General features: G+C 43.8%; 1 protein-coding gene across 3 annotated transcripts in view; it reads left to right on the top strand.

Moving 5' to 3' along the window:
• Positions 1-25,737, top strand: part of septin9b (septin 9b) — a 69,218-nt gene that overhangs the window by 29,219 nt on the left and 14,262 nt on the right. For all 3 annotated transcript variants that reach the window (XM_086157142.1, XM_086157141.1, XM_086157140.1), the window contains exon 3: positions 22,418-22,603. In XM_086157142.1, coding sequence (XP_086013268.1) covers positions 22,418-22,603 — 186 coding nt within the window. The remainder of the gene's footprint in view (positions 1-22,417; positions 22,604-25,737) is intronic.

The raw sequence follows: 25,737 nt of genomic DNA, 5'->3' as shown, positions 1-25,737 counted from the left end.
TGGATGAATGAATGAATATATGTCAAGCTTTCATTTATATTTGTCAGCGTTTGGAAAAAAATCAGAAGTCCAAGTGGCAGTCTGGCAGTATATATTTGAATGATTGAATGAATTAGTGGATGAATGATTTTTTAGCTTCCATAATTATTATGTCTGCATATCAAAAATATATCGGATTATCCCAGTGTCTGGTCTGGCAGTACAGATAATGTATGAATGAATTGATGAATAAATGGATGATTAGTACATGTATTCGCATGCATTTAATTTCTGTTTCTCTAATAAGAATCAGAATCATAATAATCATTTCTCTCCAAGGTTTGTTATGAGCTAGCCTTTTAAACATGTTTTGACAGAGACCAGTGCTTTTGGCAGTCCATTAGATCACCCCTCTTTCCTGACCATTAGATTTTTTCCAGGAGGAAATGGCATCATATGTCATTCTTGCGGTAACACACACAGTCCCAGAGAGTATACCGTGTTTCCTTCGGGGTTATGTCAGCATGATTGTTTCGCCTGCTGCGGGACCTCTATGAGGTGGACTTCCTGTCTCCGGGGGCCGTATGATCTAAGGCGGTCAGTTTCCCAGCAAACACCACCACGTACTTTGATGCGAGCGTCACGCGGAGTCACGGTACGCCGGGATGTTTGCGTAACCGCACGTGCAAGGGTTATGGACACAAAGTGGGTTGTGTGACGTCCTGAGATTTGACGAAGGCGGCGGGTGGGGAGGAGGGATGTCGCCTGAAGAAACATACAGAAACAAATTCAAAAACGGTCAGTCTTCAGCTACCCAGACCTCAGGGGACTCTGAAAAGATTTGGAAAATCACAACCCGAGTCTTTCGGCAATTTTTTTTCCAACCGTTCAATGTTTCACAGGGTATTTGCAGAGCCTCTGCTTCTTCAGTCCATCGCTTTTCCTTCTCTACTCGCTCGTGATACGTCGGAGAGTGGACATGGTCCAAGTTGGGCTGTTCTTCCCACAGCTCAAACGTCTGCTCGTCTTTTCGGACGGTCCGCACTGATCGAGACCTCTCACGCCGTTTCCGCTCATCCTTCTTTGCCCACTAGGTTTCCAGTTTTGTCAGAGCTCATCTGTTGGATGTCGATTGTGTTATGTCACCGTAATACAGAGAGACTTGTGATAATGTCGAACACGTTCGATATTGCTGTAAGCCCAAGGCCCGGAAAAGACTGAAACTAAAACAGTTCAGATTAACACCTTATACTTAACAATCTAGATGGCAGGAGTGCGCAGTGGCTCCAGTAAATCTTCTAAAATTTTGAGCTTTCATTATCTTGACCGTGAAAATCTTATGTGTAACCCTGGCATTACAGTCTTTCCGTTCCATATTTCTTATAGAACGGGATGCGCAGTAATAAAATTAATAGCAGAGCTAATGAATAAAGAAATACCGTAAATTTTAGACTATAGAGCGCAACTTTTTATTGGCTGCATTCTAATTTTTAAAAGAAAAAAATAAACTGTACATAAATTGCCCTGTACATTGAAGCATGAGGTATTAAGATGTTACAAGAAAGCCTTTTTTGAAAACATAATTAAATAAATCACCGTAACATCTACAACTATCGGTACACAACGCGAATCCTTTTTTTCGCTTTTTCGCTTTTTTCGAATTCTGAAGTGACGTGCAGCAGCTCTATTTCCATCCTCAGCGGTCAGACTGATCGCTTTCCTCTTGAAAGTTGCATCAAATGTATTTCTGCAAGTCTTTTTCATGATGGGGGTGTTTGCAATAAGCGCCGATCTAAAGAATTATAGTTAATGGATTTGCTGAAACGGTTTCATTTGTCCACTGTGACGCTGTTAGATGAGGGAAGCTACCGTAATTACCCAATAAAAATCCATAAATTAGCTGCATTGTTGTAAAAGCTGCGGTTCTCAAAGCATATGCTAGATGCTAAAGGTCAACTGGAACGGCGTTTTCACTGCATGAAGATCCCTGGTTCAATGTGTCTGCTTGGGTTTCTTCCTGGATCTCTGGGTTCCCCCCACAGTCCAAAAACATACAGCAGCTTTGTTGAAGACCTTACATCTCAAAGACGTCAGAATGAGAGAGTGAATGGTTGTACGACTCGAAATGTGGCCCTGTGATTGACAGGTGACCCAATGTTAGTCAATGGGATGGACTCCAGCCCTCCTGTGACCCTGAGTTTCGGATAATGTACAGATAATGAATGTTTATCTTCCATGTTTATTATGTTTGTCAGCATATGGAAAAAAAAACTGTCTTGGAACAACCAGTTTAGAGAATGAATGAATGAATGGATGACAGAAAACTGTAATGAAGGAAGTTATTCAAGAAAAAAAGGGCCACTATTTCAAGTCCAGCTTGTATTTCATTGCTTTTTTTCTTCTCTCGCACCCTTAGCCTCAGTTCTTCTACCGTTTCGCTCCTAATTTGGCTGTCGCCACGTTAAGAAATTAAACTTGGAAATTGAGCCTTCCCAGTAGCCGCCGTAGGATCGGTGGCGACAAAGCTACGCCGCAGGGAGATTTGTTTTCCAAGAGACACTGGCATTGTTATAAGAGCCACTTCACAGGGGATGATTTGTGTCATGTGTCCCTTCAAGCAAAAACAAAGCCGTAAAAATCGATTTTTTTCTTTTTTTTTTTTTTTACAATTCCATTTGACCGAGATCCCGTCCTCTTGATGCGGTTAGCGATGTTAAATTTCCAAAGCGCTGACAAAGAAAATACCGAGCATGTGGTTCACTCGGGGTGACAGACCCTGCGCTCATTCCGCGGGCTGATCGGTATCTGGCCCGCCGCCGTGTATTCGGATGGGAGGAGCCTTATCTTGACAGGCTGGCCTGCTGATCGTCATCCCACCTAACATGGCCGAAGGAGCCTTATCTAGGATCTCTGGACACAGGAGCCCACACGGCACGCCCACTTCTAATCACTTTTTAAAAGCAGTTTCAAAAGTAGAAAAATAGGAAAAAGAATCGATTTGTGGAACACGCTGAAACAGCCACACAAGCACCATCATTTATTTTTTTTTTACCGAACAAGGATCAATATTTTCATTGGTGTGTCATCATCCGGCATCTATCTGAGGGGTTTATTGTCGGAACCCTAATTTGACTGAGTGGATGTGTATTTATTTATAATATTTTGAAAATGTTTCCCTATATTTCCAAACCTTTGATCATGCTGAAAAAAAAGCTCATGTGCATTTTAAATTTATACTATGAAACAACAACTGTGTCAATAAACATCTGCAACTTAAAAAAAAGTCATATATATCTGTTGTTTTTTTTTTTTTTTTATTCAGCTAATGGATTAAGTTAGTTAACTCGATCTAAGGTAGAAAATAACAAACTGATTATTTGTGTTTCATCGGAGCCTTAAAAGATGCCGTATTCCATTTGTTTTCCTAATTGAGAAGTTTTTCATTACGGAGGGAAGAGCAAATGAAGCCATTTGTCTCGTATCCACACTGACCTTTTGGGAAGTGGTGAGAATGCGCGAGCGGTAATTTGTCTCCACCAGTCTGCCGGTCTGAAAAGGCCATCAACACACACATACACACACAAACAAACACAAAAAGCACATGCAATGCATGTGCGATCTAATCTTTTCAGGGTTTTCCTTTTATTATTTTTCAAGCAAGATGTGATTTAATGGGCTTGCGTGTGAGAGGTGGCTGAGCTCGTGGAGGCCAGAATGTGCATAAACAGTCCTTTCCTCGGATATCATGTTCGCTTTAAAAGGATAACCGTCCATTAATGGACTTTCACCATGAATGCAGTTTTTTCATGTGTTCAATTGACGGATAACTAAACTTTATTTAAAGATAAGTTCAATTGCTGACTGAACTGACTCACTGATGATAATGATAATAATAATGATAATAATTATAACACCAACAACAATAATATTGACAAAAATGATGACGATGATGATGAAAATAATAATAATAACAACAACAACAACAACAACAACAACAACAATAGTGATGTCAAAAGTGATGATGATGATGATGATAGTATTATTCATAATAATAATAATATCATATAAAACCACCACCACAACAGCAATAATATTTTCTGTTCTGATGGTGTTTATAACAACAGCAAAAAAAAATTTGATGACAAAAGTGATGACGATAATATTATTCATAATAATAATAATAATATCATATAATACCACAACAACAACAACAAAAACAATAGTGATGACAAAAGTGATGATGATGATGATGATAATATTATTCGTGATAATAATAATAATAATAATAATAATGATATAGTGACAACATATTTTTTGCAGACATTCCTTTATAGATTCCCTTGGCTAGTAGTGAAAGATGTCATGAAGTTAGTTGATGTGAAAGAAGAGAATACAGAGAACAAGGTTTGCTGTGATTGGCTGTGGGGACCCCTGAGGGGAGCAGCCCAAAGGAAAAGAAGGACTTCCTGCACCGGGAATGATGACAAAACATAGTCTTCAGAAATCAGGATGGGGTTTCCGTCACAGCCGGCGACATTTACAAGCCTCGCTCAGGTACCTATTTTTGTAAACTAAAAGTCCACTCCCCCAAATTCCAAGATGTGCTCTATTGAATCCGACGACAGCTGTCATCCTTGCGTCAGAATGGGGCCGTGCTTGCCTGACCGCCCCACCAGGAGGCAGTGTGTGACAGGTGAAACTCAAACCTTGAACCTGAATCGTCACGAGGGCCTCGTCTCGGGGGCCGCGCTTGTGTTTTCTCCCTTGCTGGAAATTCACACACGCAGGCATTTTCCCTCCATGGAACATTTTAAGGAACCGGTATATCATAAGAGTAAACAGTCGCTGCAAACACTGTCTCGAGCTCTTTGTAGAGTGCTGGATTTAAGGTTGGACAAATGGTTGGACTTTGAGGGTTTTCTCTTCACACACGCAGTTTCCCGAATTTCCCCTCTAGCCCAGATACAACTTTCGGAAGTAAGAGTTTACATTGAGCATCTGAAGGAAGTCAAAGGTTAAAGAAGATTCCCACCACTTGAGAGAGACCTCTGTCCGTTTTCTTTTTTTTTTGCGTCATGCCATATCCCACAACCGCAGTAAACGGCCCTCTTCTTTCACTTTCTCCCAGAAAACACACACATTTCTTATGCGTAAACAACACACACACTAACACACGTGCTCACACTCAACCCTTCAGGCTTCATTCAAACGACTGGAACCGTAACAATATAATTACGATTTGTCTTCCTCAAGGTTTTCACAATACGGCTACACACACACACACACACACACACACACACACACACACAGGCACACACACACACACACACACATGACCAGAGATAACAACAAATAATAGGATATGCCCCATCAGAGCTTGATAAAGCACGCCACGATAACATTTAGTCTCAGCTGATACGATCGCCATTTATCTGCTCCGTCTCAGGGCGAGTCCTCCCTTCTTGTTTATACAGACATGGGACTTTTTTTTTTTGCCTCGATTCCGTTGTCTAAGAGACTAATGGGAAAACCACGCACCTTATCTCGTCTGCAGAAATGAAGAAACCAGCCACCGCTGCGCGGCTGTGTAATAATAATAATAATAATAAAACGTCGACGGGAATCGCGGATCCTTTTGTATCATCAATCAAATGGAGCTGCTGTTGGATCCACATTAAGCGCCACATTTATAAAACATATATGTGAACATTTCACCAAATGCATATATTATATGCATTTTATTGGGGAGGGCTATTTCTCTATTCTTGTGAAAGAATGAGAGCATCTGCATCGCAGCATGTCAGGGATTAGAAGGAGAATAATGAATTCACTACATATACAATGTTACACATGTCACCACATTCTGTGTTAATAATGTTTGGCCAAACTGTTGGTAGGACATAGCAGAGAGATAACATTTGTTGTGTGTGTATGTGTGTGTGTGTGTGTGTGTGTGTGTGTGTGTGTGCGTGTATGTGCGTGCGTGTGAGTGTGTGCGGGGGCTTGACAGCATTCTGCTGACTTGAGTGAACGAAGAATCAGATGGATTCATGTGCGAGGGCGTGCGTCCGTCTCCAACAAGCATGTTGCCCAAAATACAAAATAAGCGAGGGTGGCCTTGTTTCTCATGTTTGTATATTTATACTACTACTGTTTGTATATTTATACCACTACTACTACTACTTAAACTACTACTGATTGTTCAAGTGTGTGTTTTTAGTTTTTTTCTATTTTTTGCCCCCTAACATCAGGCCTACATCTTCTTCTTCCTCCTCACATTATTATTATTATTATTGTATTTCAATTTTTACTTTTATCATTGTCAACATTATGACGATGGTGATTTTTATTTTTATTTTTATTTTTGATACTTTTAACATCATTATGATGATGATGATGATGATTATTATTATCATTATTGCAGTTTATAAGGAATTTTTTATAAAGCCCAGAAACTTGTACAGAAAAACTTGTGAGATTTGTGGAAGAAACCTGTGTACTTGGAAAAAAAAAACCCTCAAAGCGTAGATAGCAGAAATGATAGCTGTGAGTCTACCCCCTGCACATTTCCTCTGGCAGGATGTTTCAGAGGCTCTCATTTCAATCACTCTCTTGAACTTGTACCCGGAAATCACGTATTATATTTGCTCTTAACAGGGGCACGCACCATTTGCTCATTTTGCGAATTACTTCTGACAGTGTCAAAACAGCTGTATGGAAAGTTGGGAACTTGCAGAAGCCCAAGAATTATGTACACATGTTTTTAAACAAACATCTCAAACATGTCTGTACCTCGAAGTGAATACTTTCTGAATCCCAAACGGATCGGTTTGCTTTCTCAAAAGGGAAAACTGCGGCACAATCCGGGCTGTCACGCGTGTTTGCAGCCCGTGATCTAGCACCGGTGTCGGGTTAAATAGGTCAGCAGCGGGAGGTAAGATGAGAACCACGATCAGCCCGCAACACATCGGAAGGCTGAGACTTCACAGCCTAATAATCCAAATAGTTAACGTTTGCATGCTTCGCTAACAGGTTTGCACATTTTATGTTGTCTAGAATTCCCGCTAATCCTATAAGAATTCCTCCCAACTTTTCAAATCAAGTGAGCGCATGCAGGTTCTCTGCAGATTGGGTTTCTGCCTCAGCGAAGCAAATCCAACGGAGAAGTGCTCTTTGGCTGACCGCTCCGTCCCCTTGGCGTAGCAATTTATTATGACTCATAAGAAATTTTTTAAAAAGTTTTAACTTCACGATAATCGCCATACACTTTAAAAACGCTCCGACTGTCAGAACCGGCTGATGCGAAGGGAATTAAGGGATTTTAAAATACGACTGACTTATCATTTCTATGCAGGTGATAGATAAGCTTGGCGGAGGGAAGCGATGAAAAAGTGTTGGGTGATGCAGAAAGTGACAACACAGCAGCTTAGTGGCTTTTCATGGTTTCCAACTTGCATCTCAGTAAGAAACTCCCTGGTTCGATTCCGACGGGGGGGACGATTCTGCGTGGAGCCTCCATGGCCTTCCCATGTCTGCGTGGGTTCCTCCCACAGTCCAAAAACATGCAGGAGATTTATGGAAATGTTACATTTTCCAGACATGTAAATGAGAAGGTGAATGGTTGCATGGATGCAGAGGGAACACTTTCAGCGCACAAAAAAACCTATCCAGCGCAGTGAGCGCACTGCAAATGAATTAGATATATAACATTTTTTTCTATAAAATTTTAGTGTGCAACTAGGTGAGTGACAGCCGATCATATAATATGATGTAATTACGCAACGCAGCCAATCACGGCATTGACAGTACTCTGCCCGTACATGCTATATAACAATTTTATCTGGCAGAGTTAAGTGACGCTAATGCTAACATTCTAACCCCTTACCATGGCAGAACTAGTGGGCAGTGAATGTGATGCATCCGCTCATTAAACCAAAGTAAAAAAGAAATGCGGTTCTTTTAAGTTGGAATGGATGTCTGAGTACGTGCAAATAAAAGAAGAAAAAGCGGTGAAACCGAGTGAGATTTTTTCGTTTTTCAAGTGAGAAATATGCAGCGAAACTAAGGTAGTTAGCGAGTTTTCTGATGGAAAAATATGGCCTAAATGGAAGCTTGACTACCTCAAGCGATACATTCAGCAGAAAAGTCATATGAATGCTGTTGGATTTATACGAAGACTCAAGATGTGAAAGGGGATTGGTACGTTATTGCGGCAGAGCGCAAACGACCGTGAGAAAAAGAACGAGCTGTCGCACACAAAAAAAAAAATCAGACCCTGAGCAAGTTAAAGTTCTAATTGACAATATTTTACTTGCCATTAAAATGAATGCATCAATGCTGTCAAGTGGCCAAATGAGTTCTACTAAAAGGAAAATAATGGAAATTGCTGTTGTAATTTGATTCTTTTAATAAGCCATGAAACTTTCTATGATCTCAGGTGTGAACCTGTTGTGTGGACACAGCGTGCACATCTAATGTTGCTCACAGTGGTCCTCAGTGTGCTCAGGGAGGTTGTCTGTTTACCTAGACATATGAAAAATTAGAGGGAACATTGGTTGCATGCCTCGATAGAATGCATGAATACAAAGGTGAATAGTTTTATATCTCTATATGATGTATGAATGAGACAGTAAATGGGTTACATTGCCATATTACACGTGAATGAGAGAGTGAATGTATACTTTTCTTAATCCGTGTGAATGAAAGAGTGAATGTTTGCATGTCTCTATGATATTTGAATGAGAGAGCGGATGGTTGTTTGTCTCTATGTAACGTGTGAATAAGAGGGTGAATAATTTCATATCTCTATATCAGCGGTCAAACTCATTTTCACCGAGGGCCACATTCGCATAATGGTTGCCCTCAAAGGTCAACATGTAACGGTAACGGTATAAATGTAACTAAATGTAACCAAATGTAATGTAAAATAAATGTAACTACTCCTGAATGTTAAATTTATGACTTATTCAAATCCAAACTGTTACATATCGTCACCCTCTTAAAATAATCGCCCAAGTCATTTTTTCAGATTTTTCAGGAAACACAATAAACTGAACCATTTGACACACTCTTGACATAGGCAATTTCTACTAAAGGGGTAGAATGGCACGATCCGTTTAACTGGGGATGTAGGCAATTTTGCCAGAGGTGGTCAGCATCTTGAGGAGATGATTTAGGCAAAAAAAAAAAAAAAACATTTTTGTAAAAAAATGACTTAGGCGATTATTCTAAGAGGTTGACGATATGCATTTCCATCTTTCCTGCATCAACCTCTCTCTTCCCGGACATTTAGGGATTGTTTGTTTTTCTCAATTCCACTTGTTAAAAATGGCATTGATGTGGATACACTGCGTTCTAGTGGCGGGATGCAGTCACTTTGCGGGTAACATGATCGGCATGTACGCGTCTGACTTATTTATTTTAACACAATCAGACCTTTTAAGACGTTCTTGTGGGCCACATAAAATGATGTCATGGGCCATATTTGGCCCGCAGGCCTTGAGTTTGACACATATACTCTATATGATGTATGTATGAACAAGTGAATCGTTGTTTGTCTTTATTTATTTTTTTTGAACATTTATTCGAACAGGTTCCTTAACAGAGTCACACACATTCTTACAAAACCTCATAACAAGATACACATTATACAATATTCTTTATAGGTCACTTATTTCCTCACTAGCAAGCGAAAAATAAAATAAAACTAAAAAAGAAAACATTTAACTCAGTCAAATAGAGATAATATCTTCAACTCTCCAAATATTTTTTAATGGGTGCCCATTTGTCAAGATATAGGTCTGTCTGAAGTCGTAAGTTTGCCTTTATATGACAAAAATCAATGCAGTTATGTGTCAGTGCCAGACGTTTTTCAGCATATGAGCCATCATATGGTAAACAAGTGTGAGGACCTCGGAGTCGTGCAGAGGCCGCAGTTCCATCTTGGCGCCGTTTCTGGTTTCGGGGGGGGGTTGAGTCATCGTGGTCCCTCTCCGCGGAGGGGCCGGGGTCCCCCCCTCTCCTCCCAAAAGGTCTGTCCCCAGGGGTGATTGTGTTTATTGTTCATCGGGGTTGGAGGGGAGGCTTTAACTCCGGAATCTAAGAAACAGTCGGGACACCGCGGAGACAGCAGCCTCCGAAGGACACCGAAACCCCCCAAAAAAGCTGGGAAATATCCAGTGGTTTTTTCCTCGACTGGACGTGTTAACGCGAAGGTAAAAGAAAGAAGAGACAAAACCGTGGGAGGGATATTCTTGCGGCATGAACTCCGATATTGAAATGGACACCCCGTGTAAGTATCAGTTGTGGTTCTGCATTCTGAGCTCCGGTGGTTTCAGGCTTTTACTCTTAATTCACTCCAATCGGGCGTCCGGGGAAGCTTTTCGCGAAGTTCCCACCGCTCTCCGATTCTTGAATCGAGGATGAACGCGCTTGTGAGACAGTTTTATTATCTTTGCGCCAAAGTTCAACTTGACCAGAAACAATGCTGTTATAGAAATCAGTCATGGATACGGTTGAGGAGGTAATCGAAAGCGGTCTCTGTCTTTTCTCTGTTCTGCCGGGAAAAATCCGTTTGCTTAAATCCAACACAGAGTGGGGATGGACAAGATGCCTTCTCACCAGAGCTCACCCGGACCTACTTTTGGACATCTGTTTGAGGTCAACATTAAGAATAGATGCGCGTCAGTTAGTTTGGGAAAATGCGGCGACACTGTAAAAAGGCCTGGATGTTGTAACTTCAACGCTGGTTGGATCTCGCGGAGAGAAAAAAAGTCGTTGGAGACGTGGAACCCGTCGGCGCTGTTAATATATTTCCAATAATCGCAACCACAGACCTGAAGGAGGCCATTTATCGAGGACGAACCCACATGTGCTGTCTCCATTTGGGCCGGGGGGGGGGGGGAAGCGCGGCCACCGGGGCAAAATAAAAACACAACAGGAAGTCTCCAACAGATGCTGCTATCTGCCCTGTTGATGTACGGCGAGCCAGATGTTGGTCTTTTCCCCTCTCCGCTCCCAGCCACTCCTCATTTTTCTTCATTTCTTTTTTTTTTTCGCCTTCATCCTGTCCCTCCCCCACCCCAATCCCACCCCCCGGTGACTCGGGGAGGGACGCCCGTTGCGGAATGAACGCGAGCTACCTAATCATTTCACAGGATTATTACACCGTGTGTGATTTTTGTACGTTATTCTAACCCTCAGCAGGCCTGAGTCATGGTACTTAACAAACATAGAACATAAATACGGGCACAAAGGTCAGGGCACGGTGGTTAGCAGGAAACGTTTGGGTGAACCTCCATGGGGTTATACTAAACCTAAATTCTAGCATATTTGTTTCTAATTAGCATCAGAGCCGAGGGCTCTTTTTAAGCCATCGTTGGGACAAACAAAAGATGGCGGGCAAACGGACGGGCGGGCAAGCGCAAATCTCTGCCTCTATCTCGCGCGAGGGGGAAATTACGCAGACCGCAGATGTGTGAAGGGAGCAACACTGGTGCGGCGGTTGGCACTTCCGCCTCGCAGCTAGAGGGTCATCTGTTCAATCCCAGCACTTTTCTCCCCGGGGTCTCTGGTTTACAGTCCTAAAATATGCAGGAGGTTCATTGGGGCCCTAAATTGACCAAAATGTGTGACTGAGAGAGTGAATGGTTATTTGTCTCTATACAACGTGTGACTTAGAATGTCTCCATATGTGGTCCTACCAATGAGAATGATAATAAACACATTAAACAAGTTAAAACATGCACGGTGACGGTTGCTGTGTGGATTAATATATTACATCTCCAGATAAGCGTATGACGGTAGCCATCAATATGTCGACATTAGATGCATTCAGACAGTATCAACCGAAGCCCGCAAGCAAAGCAGATAAGGTTAAGATGGAGAACAAGAATGAAACAGTGTCAAAATCGAGCTGCAGGTCGGCGGCCTCCCCGAGCAAGCAAACCGCACGCATTCTGACGCCTCGGCCGCAGCAGCGACAGGAAGGAAGCGCTTTTTCTGCTGAATATGACAAAAACACATCTCCGCGGCTGCAGTCTGCCGCAGAGAGGAAGAGGCAACGCGTCACTCAAAGTGATACCTGTCGTCGATTGGCTGGTCTGAAAAAACCCTTCGTTTATATTGTCGCATAGTTCTCTTTTCGGTAGAATGGTTGTGGGTGAACGGGGAAAGCACAGAACAGGAAGTGATTTACATTTTCAACCACTCACGTTGCCTCTGCAGACAGCTGCTTTCTGCTGAAATATTGTCTTCTTCACCCACTCGCGCACAAACACTAACACACAACCGACCCCCCTCAACACACACACACACACACACTCCTCCCACGCAGCAATGAGATAGCAGCTTAAAATCCAGAACTCTCCATTTACTTTCTCTGAATGAGGGGTGTGGCCCGAATGCTTCCCTGGGCCACTCGGGGGTTGGTGGTCACATGACAGCGGCGGTGGGGGGGGCGTGGCCAAGGCAGCGGCGATCCAGCCTCACCAGCTGGAGCTGTGATTGAGGGGGGAAGAGAGTGGGAGAGGAAGGAGAAGAAGAAGTTAGAAGAAGAGCAGAGAGAGGCTGGTGAGTTGTCGATTTTTTATTTTTTTTTTTCAACTTTTCCCTTGTGTTGTGTTTTCGTTTTGAAATGTCAGCTGTAAAAAAAAAAAAAAAAAAAAAAAAAAGGAGAAGAAGTTTCAGAAGGGGGAGGGGAAGGGATTGACAGGGGGAGGGAGATGTTTTCCCCCGTGGTTTTTTGGGTGTCAGTTACTTTGCCAGGTGCCTCGTGTGCTGCACGGGCAATGAAGTTTTGGCAGGAGCACGCTGGAAAAGCCCTTTCACTTGTTTTTCCTCTTCGTTCCAATTGTCTCAGAGTTTGGGGGGATCTGCGCTGCCACTCCAACCCCCCTCCTCACACACCCTCCTCTTCCCTCCCCCTCTTTTTTTTATTTTCCTCCCTTTCCTTGCCATTGTGCCCTCAGCTCCTGACCATGCATGGATAATCAATCCACTATAATGGGACGAGTGCTGACCAATCGGGACAGACCCTCGTGCTCTTAAAAGTTTCTGGTCTCCAGAGAGTTCCCCTCCGGGCCTCGCCGTCCGATGCGGATCGAACACCTGGCGAGAAACTCGCCGGACGAGTCGGAGAAATCGTTTTTTTTTTTCTGGGGGGTTGTTTTTTTCCTTTTGGTTTCTTCACTTGAGATGGAAAGGAACGGCAAAAGACATCCAGGAAGAGTCTTTCATGTTATTCCGTCGCGTCACATGTTTTTACTTTTAGCCAATTTCTTTTTGCGCAAGGTTGGTTTTGAATGGCTGCTTTGTTAGATGCTGCACCCAGGAACACCGGCCAGGTCCTCCTCGCCACAACACAGAAAAGAGACCGTTGTTCATCGAGCCGCAGCTCGATGCTAATATGGAATTATCGTCAAATATATTCCAGAAAAGCTAAAGGCTAGCGGGTGCACAACACCATAGTTGCTAAAGAGTGCATTCAAAGCATTCGGCTCGGATGGTTTACCTCACAGTAGCCAACATGCCTCCGGATTAGCTCAATGCTAAATCACTAGCTTCATCGCCACAGCAACGCACGACTCTTAGATGCTAATAACACGTCGAGCGTGAGGCTGCAGGTCGACTCTGAGATTCGGTTTCTGAGAGGGGGAATTGGATTGTACAAAACGAGTTTCTAGGTGGGTCAGGGCAGTCCACGACAGTCCTGGCCCCGTGCTTTTTGCAGAATTTACCCCAAAATCTTCGAGGAGGAGAGGCCCTTTTACATGTTTTACGGTAAAACAACCGGGCCGTGAGTCTGAAAATATTCTTTCCCACACAAGTGTGTCTTCATAGTCCTTTCGGGGGATAATTGTATCCATGTGTGTCGAGTCTCATGGTCCCCTTGTCCTGTTCAATCAGCCAACGAACGCGGATATGCTTCTGCAGAGGAGACCCACACACTCGTAGTCTGGGCCTAAATGGCGACAGCTGCGGTGTGGAACTTTTGAGGTCAAAAATCCTGGTCTCGAAAACGGATTTCCTGGCTTGAATCTCATATTTGGTTTTCTCGGGTTCGACTCGAGCTAACTCTGGAGCCCCTTTTTCGGCACAGCGACCTGGTCGCCCCCCTCTCCTCCTCTGCAGTGACCCCTGGGATCCCTCTGTCTTCCTGTCTTCTCTCTCTCTGGTGTTTTGTGCTGTTTTGTTTTCGGGTCACTGTCAGTGCAGCAACACCGTTTCTGTGTTTTTCCAACACGGATCAGCGCCATCTGCTTTGCTCATGGATAAATCGAGCCTGTGCTATTTCACTACGACTTTTCTGCAAAGTCGATATCAGTGCGTGTCAGCGTATCGCAACGACCGCAACTTCTGAGACGGAGGAACGTGGAGGCTTGGGGCGCAAGTGAGACAGATTTTCCCCCCGGTGGATTTAAATGACAGCCCGGTGAGGAGCTCCCCTCCCGTTTCACTGTCCCAGGGAACAAAGAGCAACGTGACACCCGTCGCCAGGGGTGACTTTTAAAACAGTGGATGCCTTGAAGTCGGACGAACCTGGCATAAATTTGTAACTGTAAAGACAGACGTAATACTGACCTTTTCAGTTTCTAAGTTGTTGCCTGGGCTCCAGGGTTGGGTTTCCACATTTCTTGGCCTTCATCCGAGCTGTTTATACGGAAGTCAGACTTTAAGCCTGATACTGACTGACAGCAGAGAGACTTGGTGGAATTTGAGCACTGATCATTCATTCATTCATTCATTCATTCATTCATAATCTATACAGCTTATTCCGCACCGGATCGGACACATATGAGACATTAAATATTTCACCCTCTCATTCACACATGGTTTGGGGACATGAAACCATTCACCCTCTCACTCACGCCATATAGACATGCAACCATTCACTCTGTAATTGACACACTGCTCATCGGGTTTTTCAACCATTTATTCTTTCATTTACATGTCCTGTAGATACATACAACCATCCACTCTGTCATTGATACACCATAAGGAGACAACATTCACCCTCTCATTCACAGGCCATATAGAGACGTAAAGCTTTTTTCCCCCTCTCATTCACATGTAGACATGCAACCATTCACTCTGTCATTGACTCACTATTAAGAGACAACATTCACCCAGTTATTCACATATCCAATGTAGACATACAACCATTCACCCTCTCATTCACATATCTGAGCAATTTCAATGAACCTTCATGGTTTTGGACTGGGAGGAAGGTGGAGACCCCAGGAACACGCAGACTCCACACAGAAATGTTGACCCCGTGTGGGAATTGAACCGCGGACCTTCTTGCAGTGACGTGCCACCGTGTAATGAATGAATGAATGAAAGAACGAATGAATGTTCACCAACCGGTTACTCCTTACCGGCAATTCCTAATCTCTGCACTGAAAGAACATCCAGTGATTCCGTCTTTCAATGATTAATGTTTTGTGTTGACGGTAAAAGCATTACGGCACGAAACTAACAAAGGAGCCGTTTTCCAGCTGGCCGTCCTTTGAAAGATGAGAATATCATTTGTCAGTGTTTATCATTTCAACGTGTACAGATTTTAAACCAAATGAAAGGGATTACAATGAACGCATTCAAGGGACTTAAGCTATGTGCAGTTTTGTGCTCCTCACAATCGGGACTGAAAGTATTCATGGTTAAAAAACAAAAAAAAAAGGAAACGAAAGGTTTTAAAAGATCTCTTTGAATAAGAATTTATATATTTTTTCAAAGGCGCTCGTGTCCTGAGATGACTCGACATATTTTCTTTGGGAGCGTTGTTAGCCCTCGCCGTGCTGCTCGAGCGTTGTTTGTGTACAAAACTAAATTGAGCAGATTCAATCCCCTATTCGTCCGACACACACCAGAGCGTCACACACACACACACACACATCTATCTCCTCCAGATGGCGGTAGGTATAAAACTTAACGACCTTTTTCCTTTCTGAAGAAGGAATCACCGAACGCCCAGTGAAAATGTCAACTGAGTTTTTTAGGAGAAAGAGAAAAGCCAAAAAACGGGTGGGTTGGAGGGGAGGGGGGATGACAAGTTCACGCACTTCCAGGAAGGGGGGGGTACAGGAGGGGATAAATGGAGCCAATGGAGCGGGGGAAGAAATCCAGGGGTTTCCCTTCACAGCGGTCGTGTTTTGAGAAAAACGCATGTCATAATGCGGACAATGTTTTGAGTGACCGTGTGATTTGAAGAACAGAGGAGATCATCTTTCCCAGTGGGGGGGGGAGAGGAGGGAGGGGAGCTTTTGAACATTTGCCCGATCACGCTGGAGACAAGAGGAAGAGCTCTTAAGTACCTTGTGTCACAAGAAGACATTACTACTTCAGATTAATTGCATTCCTCGGAAATAAGTTACTCCATTAAGAAACATCTGCTACTCATCTCTGAAACGGGGAATGGTCCAGATCGCCATTTATTTCAAATCCACTCTTTTGGTGAAATGTCACCCGGGACCCACGTGATTGGGGGAGAAAAAAAAATAAACATTTGAGAAGATGAAAATTCCGCTAGTACTCAAAGTCAGATGTTTTTTTTTTTTTTTTTTTGTTTTTTTTTGGGCTAAGCCACGGGGTGAATATTTAAATATAATTTAGTCGCAATGTTTTGAAATGTAATTGTAAGACCTTTAACAACTTTGGAATGTCCATTTAAATTCCAGCTTTGGTAATCTGATGTGTCCCTATGCAGCAAAGTGCACTTGTACTACCTTCTGCTGACATAAAATGGGAAAACATTCATTCAGGGTTGTTGGGGGTGCGCTATCCCAGCTGTCACTGGGTGGGAGCCAGGGATCTTTCTGGATCGGTCGCTAAAAAGCCAAATACAGAGACATTCAACCATTCATTTGCTCATTGCAATGTCACACAGAAAGGCCTCCAATCAGAATTTAACCAGGGACCTTCTTCCTTCGCTAACTACCGGCAAACATCGATACCTAAATTCAAATCAAGTCCAAGTGAAAACATTTTTCGCCTCTGGCGCCAATACCATTTGGCTCAAAGCGTATTTACCGATGTTTTACGCAGATCCCAATAAGAAGCCAGAACCGTGCAGAATGGCTGCCTGGGTTTGGCTCTGGTTGACGTGCTTCACAATGGCCCCCCGCCCCTCTCCCCGTCCTGTCTTCCGCATGTGGCTCGCACGCTGCAGTTGTGCGAACCCGTGCACTTCTTCTGCCAATTTAGCTCTTTGACATTCAGCGTAATTTATTTGGTTGTTTTCTGGCGTTGCTCAGGCAGCCGAACTCTGATCAGCAGCATCCATCATCTTCTTCCCAATCACTTCCCCCGTACTAATAGGCTTTAGTACACAAAGTTTCAATCATATTTCTGTTCTTTCCCTGGGCAACCATCTGACCATTTGGAGTTTTACCAGGGAACATCTCCAAATCCCAACAGTAGTTCAAAATGTACTTACCCTGGTTCAGTACAATTTCTTTTTTCTTTTTTTTTTTTTTAAATTGCACATGTGAACCAAATAAAGAATAGCAAAAAAAAGAATGAGGGCCTGGTGTTGAAGTCAGTCATGAGCCTATAACCGCTGTGTAAATATTAGACTCAATGTTTGATGTTGTTTGCTGATGGGATTTGAATGAAGGCCTTGAATACGGTGTTGAGTTACGAGGGGATGTGAAGCTGGGAGGTGATTATCTGCCCCGGCAAAAGAGCGAAATGCCTTTTGTTCAATAGGAGGCTCATTTTCCTGAGTTCACCAACCAGCATAAAGTTGTTTAAAATTAAATATTTTATTTTCATCAGTATTCCAGGTATTTATTTTGAAAAATTGTAGTTTCCGCCTGCGCCTCATTCCTGCACTTGACTTAGTCTAAATGTTTTTTTTAGGTAAGCTAGTGAGCAAGCTAACCCTCGCTAAAATGGCCGGCAAACAAATGCTGCTGGAGAGCTTATTTAGAAAGGGAGACAGGGCCAACGAGGAGACACCAGGAGGTTTGAGTGCATTTAAAAGAAAACAGCAAGAGCACTACTTCATTCCTACTTAAGTCCAACCGGGTTGGGGGACGGAGAGTGAGCTGCTTCTGCGTCAAACGACGTTTAAGGCTTCGGGTCGGGGGCGTCTCGGAAGCACCTCCACCTCGCACTAAAAAAGGTGCCTTTTTCAATTCCGACAAGGAATGCATGTTTTATCCGTGTCTGCATGGGTTTCCTCAGAGTCCAAAATACACAGTACATTCATTGGAGGACCCTAAATTGCCAAGGCATGAGAAGGAACTAATGAAGAGTTGTATGTCTCTACAAGTGATCGATCCAGGGTGAACCCAGCCTCCCGGCCAATGACAGCCGGGATGGGTTCCAGCCCCCAACCCACGACCCAGGGTTCAGATAAAGGGGTCAAGGGGGTGATGGAATCCTAGCAGCTAATTTTCCAGTAACAACTTTGGGGACAATCGAGTTTTGGGGATTTTTGGTTTCCGAGAATCCAGTGCAGTGTGCTTAGATATTCAAACTGTTGCATTTGTGTGTGTGTGTGTGTGTGTGTGTGTGTGTGTGTTTTAATGTACATGTATGCATTGGAATGCGCGGTTGTCATTGTGATTAATTCGTCGTTATTGTCCCTTTGGGCAGCCTGACCCTTTTAAACCGCTCTTAAAACACATTGGTTTCGGAAAAAAAAAACACGTGTTTGAACTTTTAGTGATTTTTGTTGATGGGAAACAGGAAACTGAACGTCTTATCAGAGTGCGGATGAAACCAAAAGCATAAAAATATCATTTTTTTTCAAGGCTGCGTGAGTCACACGGAGGCTCTTAAGAAACGCAAGGTCCTCCGAGCAGTGTCTTAAAAAAAGGAAAAGTGCTGTGCGAGCCCACACACACACACACACACACACACACACACAGAAATGCATGGGTCTCCATGTAAATGCCGATCATGAAACCTGAAGCCTTCCCTTTAGTGCCCTCATTAGGAGGCGTAGGACTCGAGTTATCTCTTTGATGGGATCCGGCCACTCATGCAGGAAAAAAAAAAAAAGCCGGAACTCGTCTCCTTCCACTGCACAAAGCTGTAAAAGTCGGTTAATGTCATGAGGCAGCGAGTGAAAGAAGAAAAAAATGATAGATGTGTTTTGAGGAACCGATTTTGGCATGTTTTAATCTTTTTCCGAGGGTGTTTACACGGTGGGCTGTTAAGCCGCTCAAATATTTCAGTCAGCTTTCACACTAATGCACCTGCCCAAAAACCTCCGCACAGCGCAGCTCGCTTCATTTTTCATTTGCGTGACCTTTGTACTACCTTGGCTCGCTGCTCGCGGCCTGTATTTTTTTTTTTTTCCGGCCTCGGCCAACTACAACACAAGCATGTCCAAGTGTTTTGGGTCCGCAGATATCCCTGACACATTGTTCTATTCAAATGCAATAATTGCAGCTGTCTCACTTTTTTTTTTTTTTTTGTTGAGTGAACCGTTGGAGATGCGATGGCCTTGTCCGTTGGGCTGAGTCAAACTGTCATTTCCAGAGAGGTTACTCATTCAGAAATTGTTTCCATGGTAAATGTTGTTAGCGCCGTCTTCGCGGAACGCAATCACGCTCCAATTCGGGTCTGACTCACGAAGAGACGGGCAGTCCTGTCACTTTGGCTCAAGAGATGCAGAAATGATTCTAAAAAAAAAAAAAAAAAAAAGAAAAGGAGGAAAAATAGCAGTTGGTCAGGGCTTTTAATGGCCAGCTTAGGCTAACCCCTGAAAAGGAAAGAATTATAGAAAGCAGAGATAGAATTGGAGGTTCCTAAAGTAAATAGTCAAGCAGCAGCAGGCTGGTGGTCAGGCTTGCATGTGTCCTCTTGCAGCCTGTGTGTGTGTGTGTGTGTGTGTGTGTGTCTGCCAGAGTGTTACTGTTTTGTCTATTCTTAGAGAGAAAACAATGCAGGGGTTGCAGCCCCCCGGTGGACATGTTTGCATTGCCCCAGAGGGAGTTTGGCAGCAGGCCTCCGGAACGCCATTAGAGCTAATATACGTTCCGCCTTGGCCCTGCGGAGTTCAGTAGAAGGTTGGCCAGACAACCCCTCCTGACACGATGCATCATTTCCACTGCTCACGGCCTTCGAAAATAACTTATTGTGTCACGTCCAGGGTTCTGCATTTCCAACCTGGGTTATTTGGGGACACAACTTTCTCCTGGGATGCATTATTCACGGAGGGTTCGTGTTCCAGCTTTGGATCAAACGGCTTTAGCGAAGCTCGGGGTTGCCTTTAAACCCCGAGGAAAAGGCGATTTGCAGATTTGGCCGCGCAAGATCGATAAATTTGCACATCGACCGTGCAGCCTTGGAAACAAAGACGGTCCACCCCACCGCCACCACCGCCACCCAACCCCGTTTTCCCAGGAGCTTTATCCCTGTATTTCAGGGGGTTCCGGCCAAGCCGCGTGCGGTATTGCCAGCGCTGCTCATCTGTAAATCTCTGAGACTGTCTGGGAGTTGTTGGAGGACGGACAGATTGATAGACGGCGCGGACGCGGCCGAAGGTGTGGTTTGCTCTTCCACGCGGTCCCAAATTGCAGGGTTTTTTTGTCGTTCTTGGAAGAAACCTAAAGGGTGTTCAGTGGAGCGAACGTGAAAACAGCCTTCTCCTGTCGAACCTGCGCAAACATCCCGACCCAGAAATACCCTCTGGTGTTTTAAATGTTTAGTTCCCTTCTCCCCAAATCGGTGGCTTTGCTCATTGCTGTTTCATTACGTTTAACGACGCAGTCGGAGGCTGGTCCTGCGCTCGTCTGCCCGGAGACAAGCTTCGCTGCGCTCACCGTAAGGCTGCCGGGGCCTCCCGTAACATATCCTGCGAACCGACAGACTTTTTTTTTTTCATGTGTTTAGACTTTTTATATTGTCCATTTAAGGACAAATGCTTTTTGAGGATTTAAAGGCCTTCAGAGTCAGGAAACGGGCAGTAAATATCACCGCAGACCCGTCTAACCCGGCCTAACGCAACCTATTCTCTCTTCGACGAGGTACAGATGGTTGGACGAGCGCTAGCAGACACCAGAACAGCTTTTTCCCCCACAAGTGATGTAACCCAACACTCACACATGCCCCAAAACAATAATATCTGATACTGAGGATCCTCTAAAGCCATTGCACCATAATTTAACCATTACGTCATTTAACATCACGGCAGGGAGTCAGATTGGAGGGACGCCCCGCTTTGCCAACTGAACCCCAGCCGCCCCAGATTAAGATTATCAATGAAAGCAAATCCCTACAGGAGGCCAATTCCAAAGGAGCAAGAGAAACACAATGATGCTAAGGTTCTAGGTCCGACTCTGGCGGTTTGCATGTTCTCCCTTGATGGTGGCGGCGTTCTGCCACAGTGGCAAAACACGCAGAAGGTTTATTAAAGAGCCCTAAATCCTCCATAGATGCGATCGCGATGGGGAATCGTTGTGCCTCCGTGTGTGGCCCCGAGATTAACTGGTCACTGGGCGTCGTCCAACCCTCGCCCGATGCCAGCTGGGAATGGATCCAGCCCGCCCGCCACCCCGGGATAAGCGGCGCTAGATAATAACCGAATTAGCATGTATTTGTTCTACCCCGGCGAGATATCAGAACGAGCCTCAATCATTCGACTGTTGCCAAGTCGTGACAGACAGGAGAACCAGGTGGACAAAAGGTTCTGTGTTCTGCGACGTCATCGATGTCAGCGTCGGTGTTATTTGTTAAACAAAAGGGTGGAAACGAGGAGCATCTGTTCGCACACCTGCCGCGTTGTTTCGTCTACCCAGCGTCAGGTGTATGTTTCAGCGGTTTTCAGCTCGTCGCATGTGAACCTCAGTCAGACGCCGCCACGCGCCTCTTTCAGGAAGCGTTGCCCCCTCCCACATAAGTAGAAGTGTTGGCACCGACGCGAGAACATACCGGCACGGCGGTCGAGTGTTTGCAGTTTGCGTGTCGTAACAGCGCCTTGGCGCTCAGCCCTCGTCTTCTGGCAACTCGATCTTCCTCCAGCTGAGGTAAGCCGGGATTTGTCGTTCAAAGTCTGGCGATTCCTTTTGAACATGTGGCTCCTCGTTCCAATGTCAGTTTGAGACCCGTGATTAAAAATGTGTATTTTCTATTTTTCACAACAAAGGTCCGTATTTATTTGCACGTCTCGTCGGCTTGTTTGTTGTTTAGCTTTTAAGATGACTCAATGCATCTTGGCTAAATACAACTCTGGAAGAATTCATGTTGCAATTCATGTTGCAAACATACGTGGCCCCTCGGGGGACGCAGGCTGGGGTTTTGTGCACCGCAGGCTTGCCTGAAAGTCATCTGTTTATGAACCTGCATCCTGTTTCACGCAGGAAATGCATGTGTGTTCATGCAAAGCACGATAGGGTTCCATATTAATACCATCAGTTTTTGATAATAAGCTGTTTTACCGAGGCGATGGCACAATTTTTATGAATGTATGTCTCTCATCCCTCAGGGTCAGAGGTCAATCTGAGCCACAGCAACATGTCTGAACACGCCAAGCCTCACCACCCCCATCCACAGAGCAAAGGGGAGAAGCACCATGGCAGCGACTTCAGCTACGTCGGCATCGACGCCATCCTGGAGCAGATGAGGAGGAAGGCAATGAAACAGGGTTTTGAACTCAACATCATGGTTGTAGGTGAGTCTGAAACGCATCATAACTGCCACTGAAGAATACCTAAGATACTGCCAACCACACACAGATATTCTGGTTTTGTCCTAAACTAAGTCTATTTTGGAAAGAGGCCTTTGATGCTCTTAAAGCGGTTTTCAAACGGGACATTCCACAAACAGCATTATTAGGAGCAATCCCACTGGGAATAGACAGAAAGAATGAAAAATACCTCCTAAACATATTGCTCAAAGCAGCATTAAAGTGCATAACTATTAGATGGTTAAAACTAGTTCCCACTACATATAATATGTGGATCCAAAAAGTTTGGGAAATATACCAGATGGAGCAAATTACATATTCATTAAGACTTCAGAAGCCTATTTTTATTAAACAATGTGCATGTCTACTAATGCAAGGTTGTAGTGAAGGAGTTTTGGACTGGCACGAGATATATGCATCATATCCTTCCACAGAACCTATGTGGAGTGGATATTTATAATCCCCCCCGCTATTTCTTTTACTATTTCCTACTTATTTACTTACTTCCATGTCATCTCATCATATAGTGTTCATGTACCTGCCATTTGATGTTGAGAAAAACTAACAAAAATATAACTGCCACTGAAAGGAATAAGCAACTCAGCGCCAACACAAGAAGTCCTTCTTTTTCTTGGGGCTGCTCCCTTCAGGCGTCGCCACAGCCAATCATCTGCCTCCATTAAACTCTTAGTCTCTGCATCCTCTAAACCCTTTCCTGTAAACCCTTTCTATTGAGAGCACGTCCAAGGCATCTCCCTCCGACTTTACAGAGGAGGGATTGTGAACATCCAACACATTTTGTGTGATGGACTCATTCCTTATCCGATCCATCCTCTTCGCACACAAAGAGAACCTCAACATCTTCGTTTCTGCCGTTCCCCCTTTTCATCAATGCCATTGTGTATGAACTAGACAACATTTCTGGTTTCACCACTGCCTTCAAAATGTTTCCTTTCGTTCCAGCTGATATTCTTTTTTACGCTGTTGAACCTCAGTACTTAAATTCTCGAAACTTCCTCATCTCCACTCCCAGTAGCTTCCCCGTTCCATTTAGGTTCCTCTCATTCACGCACATACTTTCCATTTTGTTACAACCAAAGTTCTGCTTCCCAGGATCGTACCTCCACCTCTGTAGATTTTCCTCTGCCTGCTCTTGCAGCTCATCACAGTGTCGTCTGCAAACAAATAACTCCATTCGAAGCTCTGCTCCAAGCTGCTCGCACACGTTTCTTTACCTCCGATGCCGAAGCAGGAAGTAAAAAGTCATGTTTGTGTGAAAGTCTTGTAGCTTGGAATGAAATCAAAACATGTCTTTATCTGCTTCAGTGCATGTCTGAACTTAACCATGATTTAATCGGGTTTTTTTCAAAACACGTGTTGATCTTTGTTTCGCTTTAGTTTTAGTTTTACCTCCAAGACATAAATAAGTGATGACTCAGCAGTGCACGAGAAAAGGTCTCGATTGGCTCATCCGTCCTTCCAAATGACTCAAGAGCCTATTAGATTTATTTGTTTAATGGGTTTATTTTGGTCTTTTCAGTTGCGCTAAATACGGATAGAAATAAACAACAACATATACACATAAGATTTTAACATAAAGAAAATTTTATTTTAATTCAATTCATAAAAAATATATATATATATATAAATAAATGTATATAAAAAATACCCAAACTAGCCTTGACTGAAAAGGTGACAGCTGAAGCTTTAGCTTATATTGCTAGCCCTTTGCTCATATAGAGATGATGAAAAGAATAAAATGTATATTTTAAACATCAGATAGGCAGTTTACTATCACACCTCTGTTGATAATTCAGTTTTATATTTTAGAGATCTTCATTCTATTTTTGGACCCAGATTTATCTTTAAAATCTAGAACAGATGCGAGACATGAAGCTGCAACTTCCTGCAGAACATGTTTTGAATTAACCGTCATCAATTCCGCACTGGAATCAGCAACAAACAGACCAGACGGGTTTCATTATGCGAGTTGGTGTGCAACGGGGCAACGCGGGGGCGCAGTGCTCGGCGCCTCCTTCTCACAGCAAGAAGGTGTGCAATTCAATTTCTGTGGAGGAGCAACATGTCTGTGGAGGTCCTCAGTCATCCAGGTGAATTCTTGTCTAAATCCTCTGGTTGTGGCAACTGGACTTGAATTTCTTCACTTGAAAGAATAAAATGTATATCCACGATCTTTTGAAATGTCTTCGAGTGATGAAATTCAAGTCCAGTTGCCACAACAAGAAGATTTCAACAAGAATTTCTGTATGGCGTTTTATGTTATTCCTTTATCTGCATGGGTTTCCTTCAGGATTACTGGTTTCCTCCCACAGTCCAAAAACATACAGCAGTTGTGGAGACCCTAAATTACCCAGACATGTGAATGAGCGAGTGAATTGTTGTATGTCTCTATATGACATGTCAGACGGGTGAATGGTTGTCTTCCGTGTTATATATGCCGTGTGAATGACAGAGTGAATGGTTGGATGTCTCTATATAACATGCGATGACAGGGTGAATGGTTGTATGTGGCCCTGTGATCAACTGTCCACTGATCCGGGTAGATAATGAATGAATGAACGAATGGTGCGCAACGTCTAAATCAGTAACAGTGTATGATTCTGCTCATTTCTTCTCACTGCAGCAGGACACGAAATGCATATCGTGCACTTCTCCCTCAGATTTATTTCCTCTTTATTCATATTACATTTACGATCTCGCCATGTTTGCACCCACACGTAGACGCGGCGCAACAAAAGCTTATCCATAAATGCATGATGAGCAAACCCGTCTCTCGGTGCACGCTCTCCGAAAAGATAGAAAAGTCTGTCGGTAAAAGTGGCAAAATGATGGCCATTACTGCGACACACCGAGGCAAGCTCTCCTCGGGGAGCGCTCGAAACCTCCTAAGAGCGGGGCAGCGCACCACGAATTAGACGTTACCATCAGGTCGTGTACACTAAGTTGCGCGCACATACGGTTCGACATGCAGGCTTGCGTAAAATAGAAACTTATTTATAGAGGGGGAATGTTGAAATGTGTTTTACCTCACACTGAGATTGTTTTACTCTGCAATAATGTCTTGGAAAACCTCAGCTCCGCTCTAGCTGCAAACATCT

Source organism: Fistularia commersonii, chromosome 12, assembly GCF_037954325.1.
Source record: "Fistularia commersonii isolate RoL2024-O1a breed Wild chromosome 12, RoL_Fcom_v1.0, whole genome shotgun sequence".
NCBI lineage: Eukaryota > Metazoa > Chordata > Actinopteri > Syngnathiformes > Fistulariidae > Fistularia > Fistularia commersonii.
The sequence above is the reverse complement of the archived record's forward strand: the minus strand, read 5'-3'. Positions and strand labels throughout refer to the sequence as shown.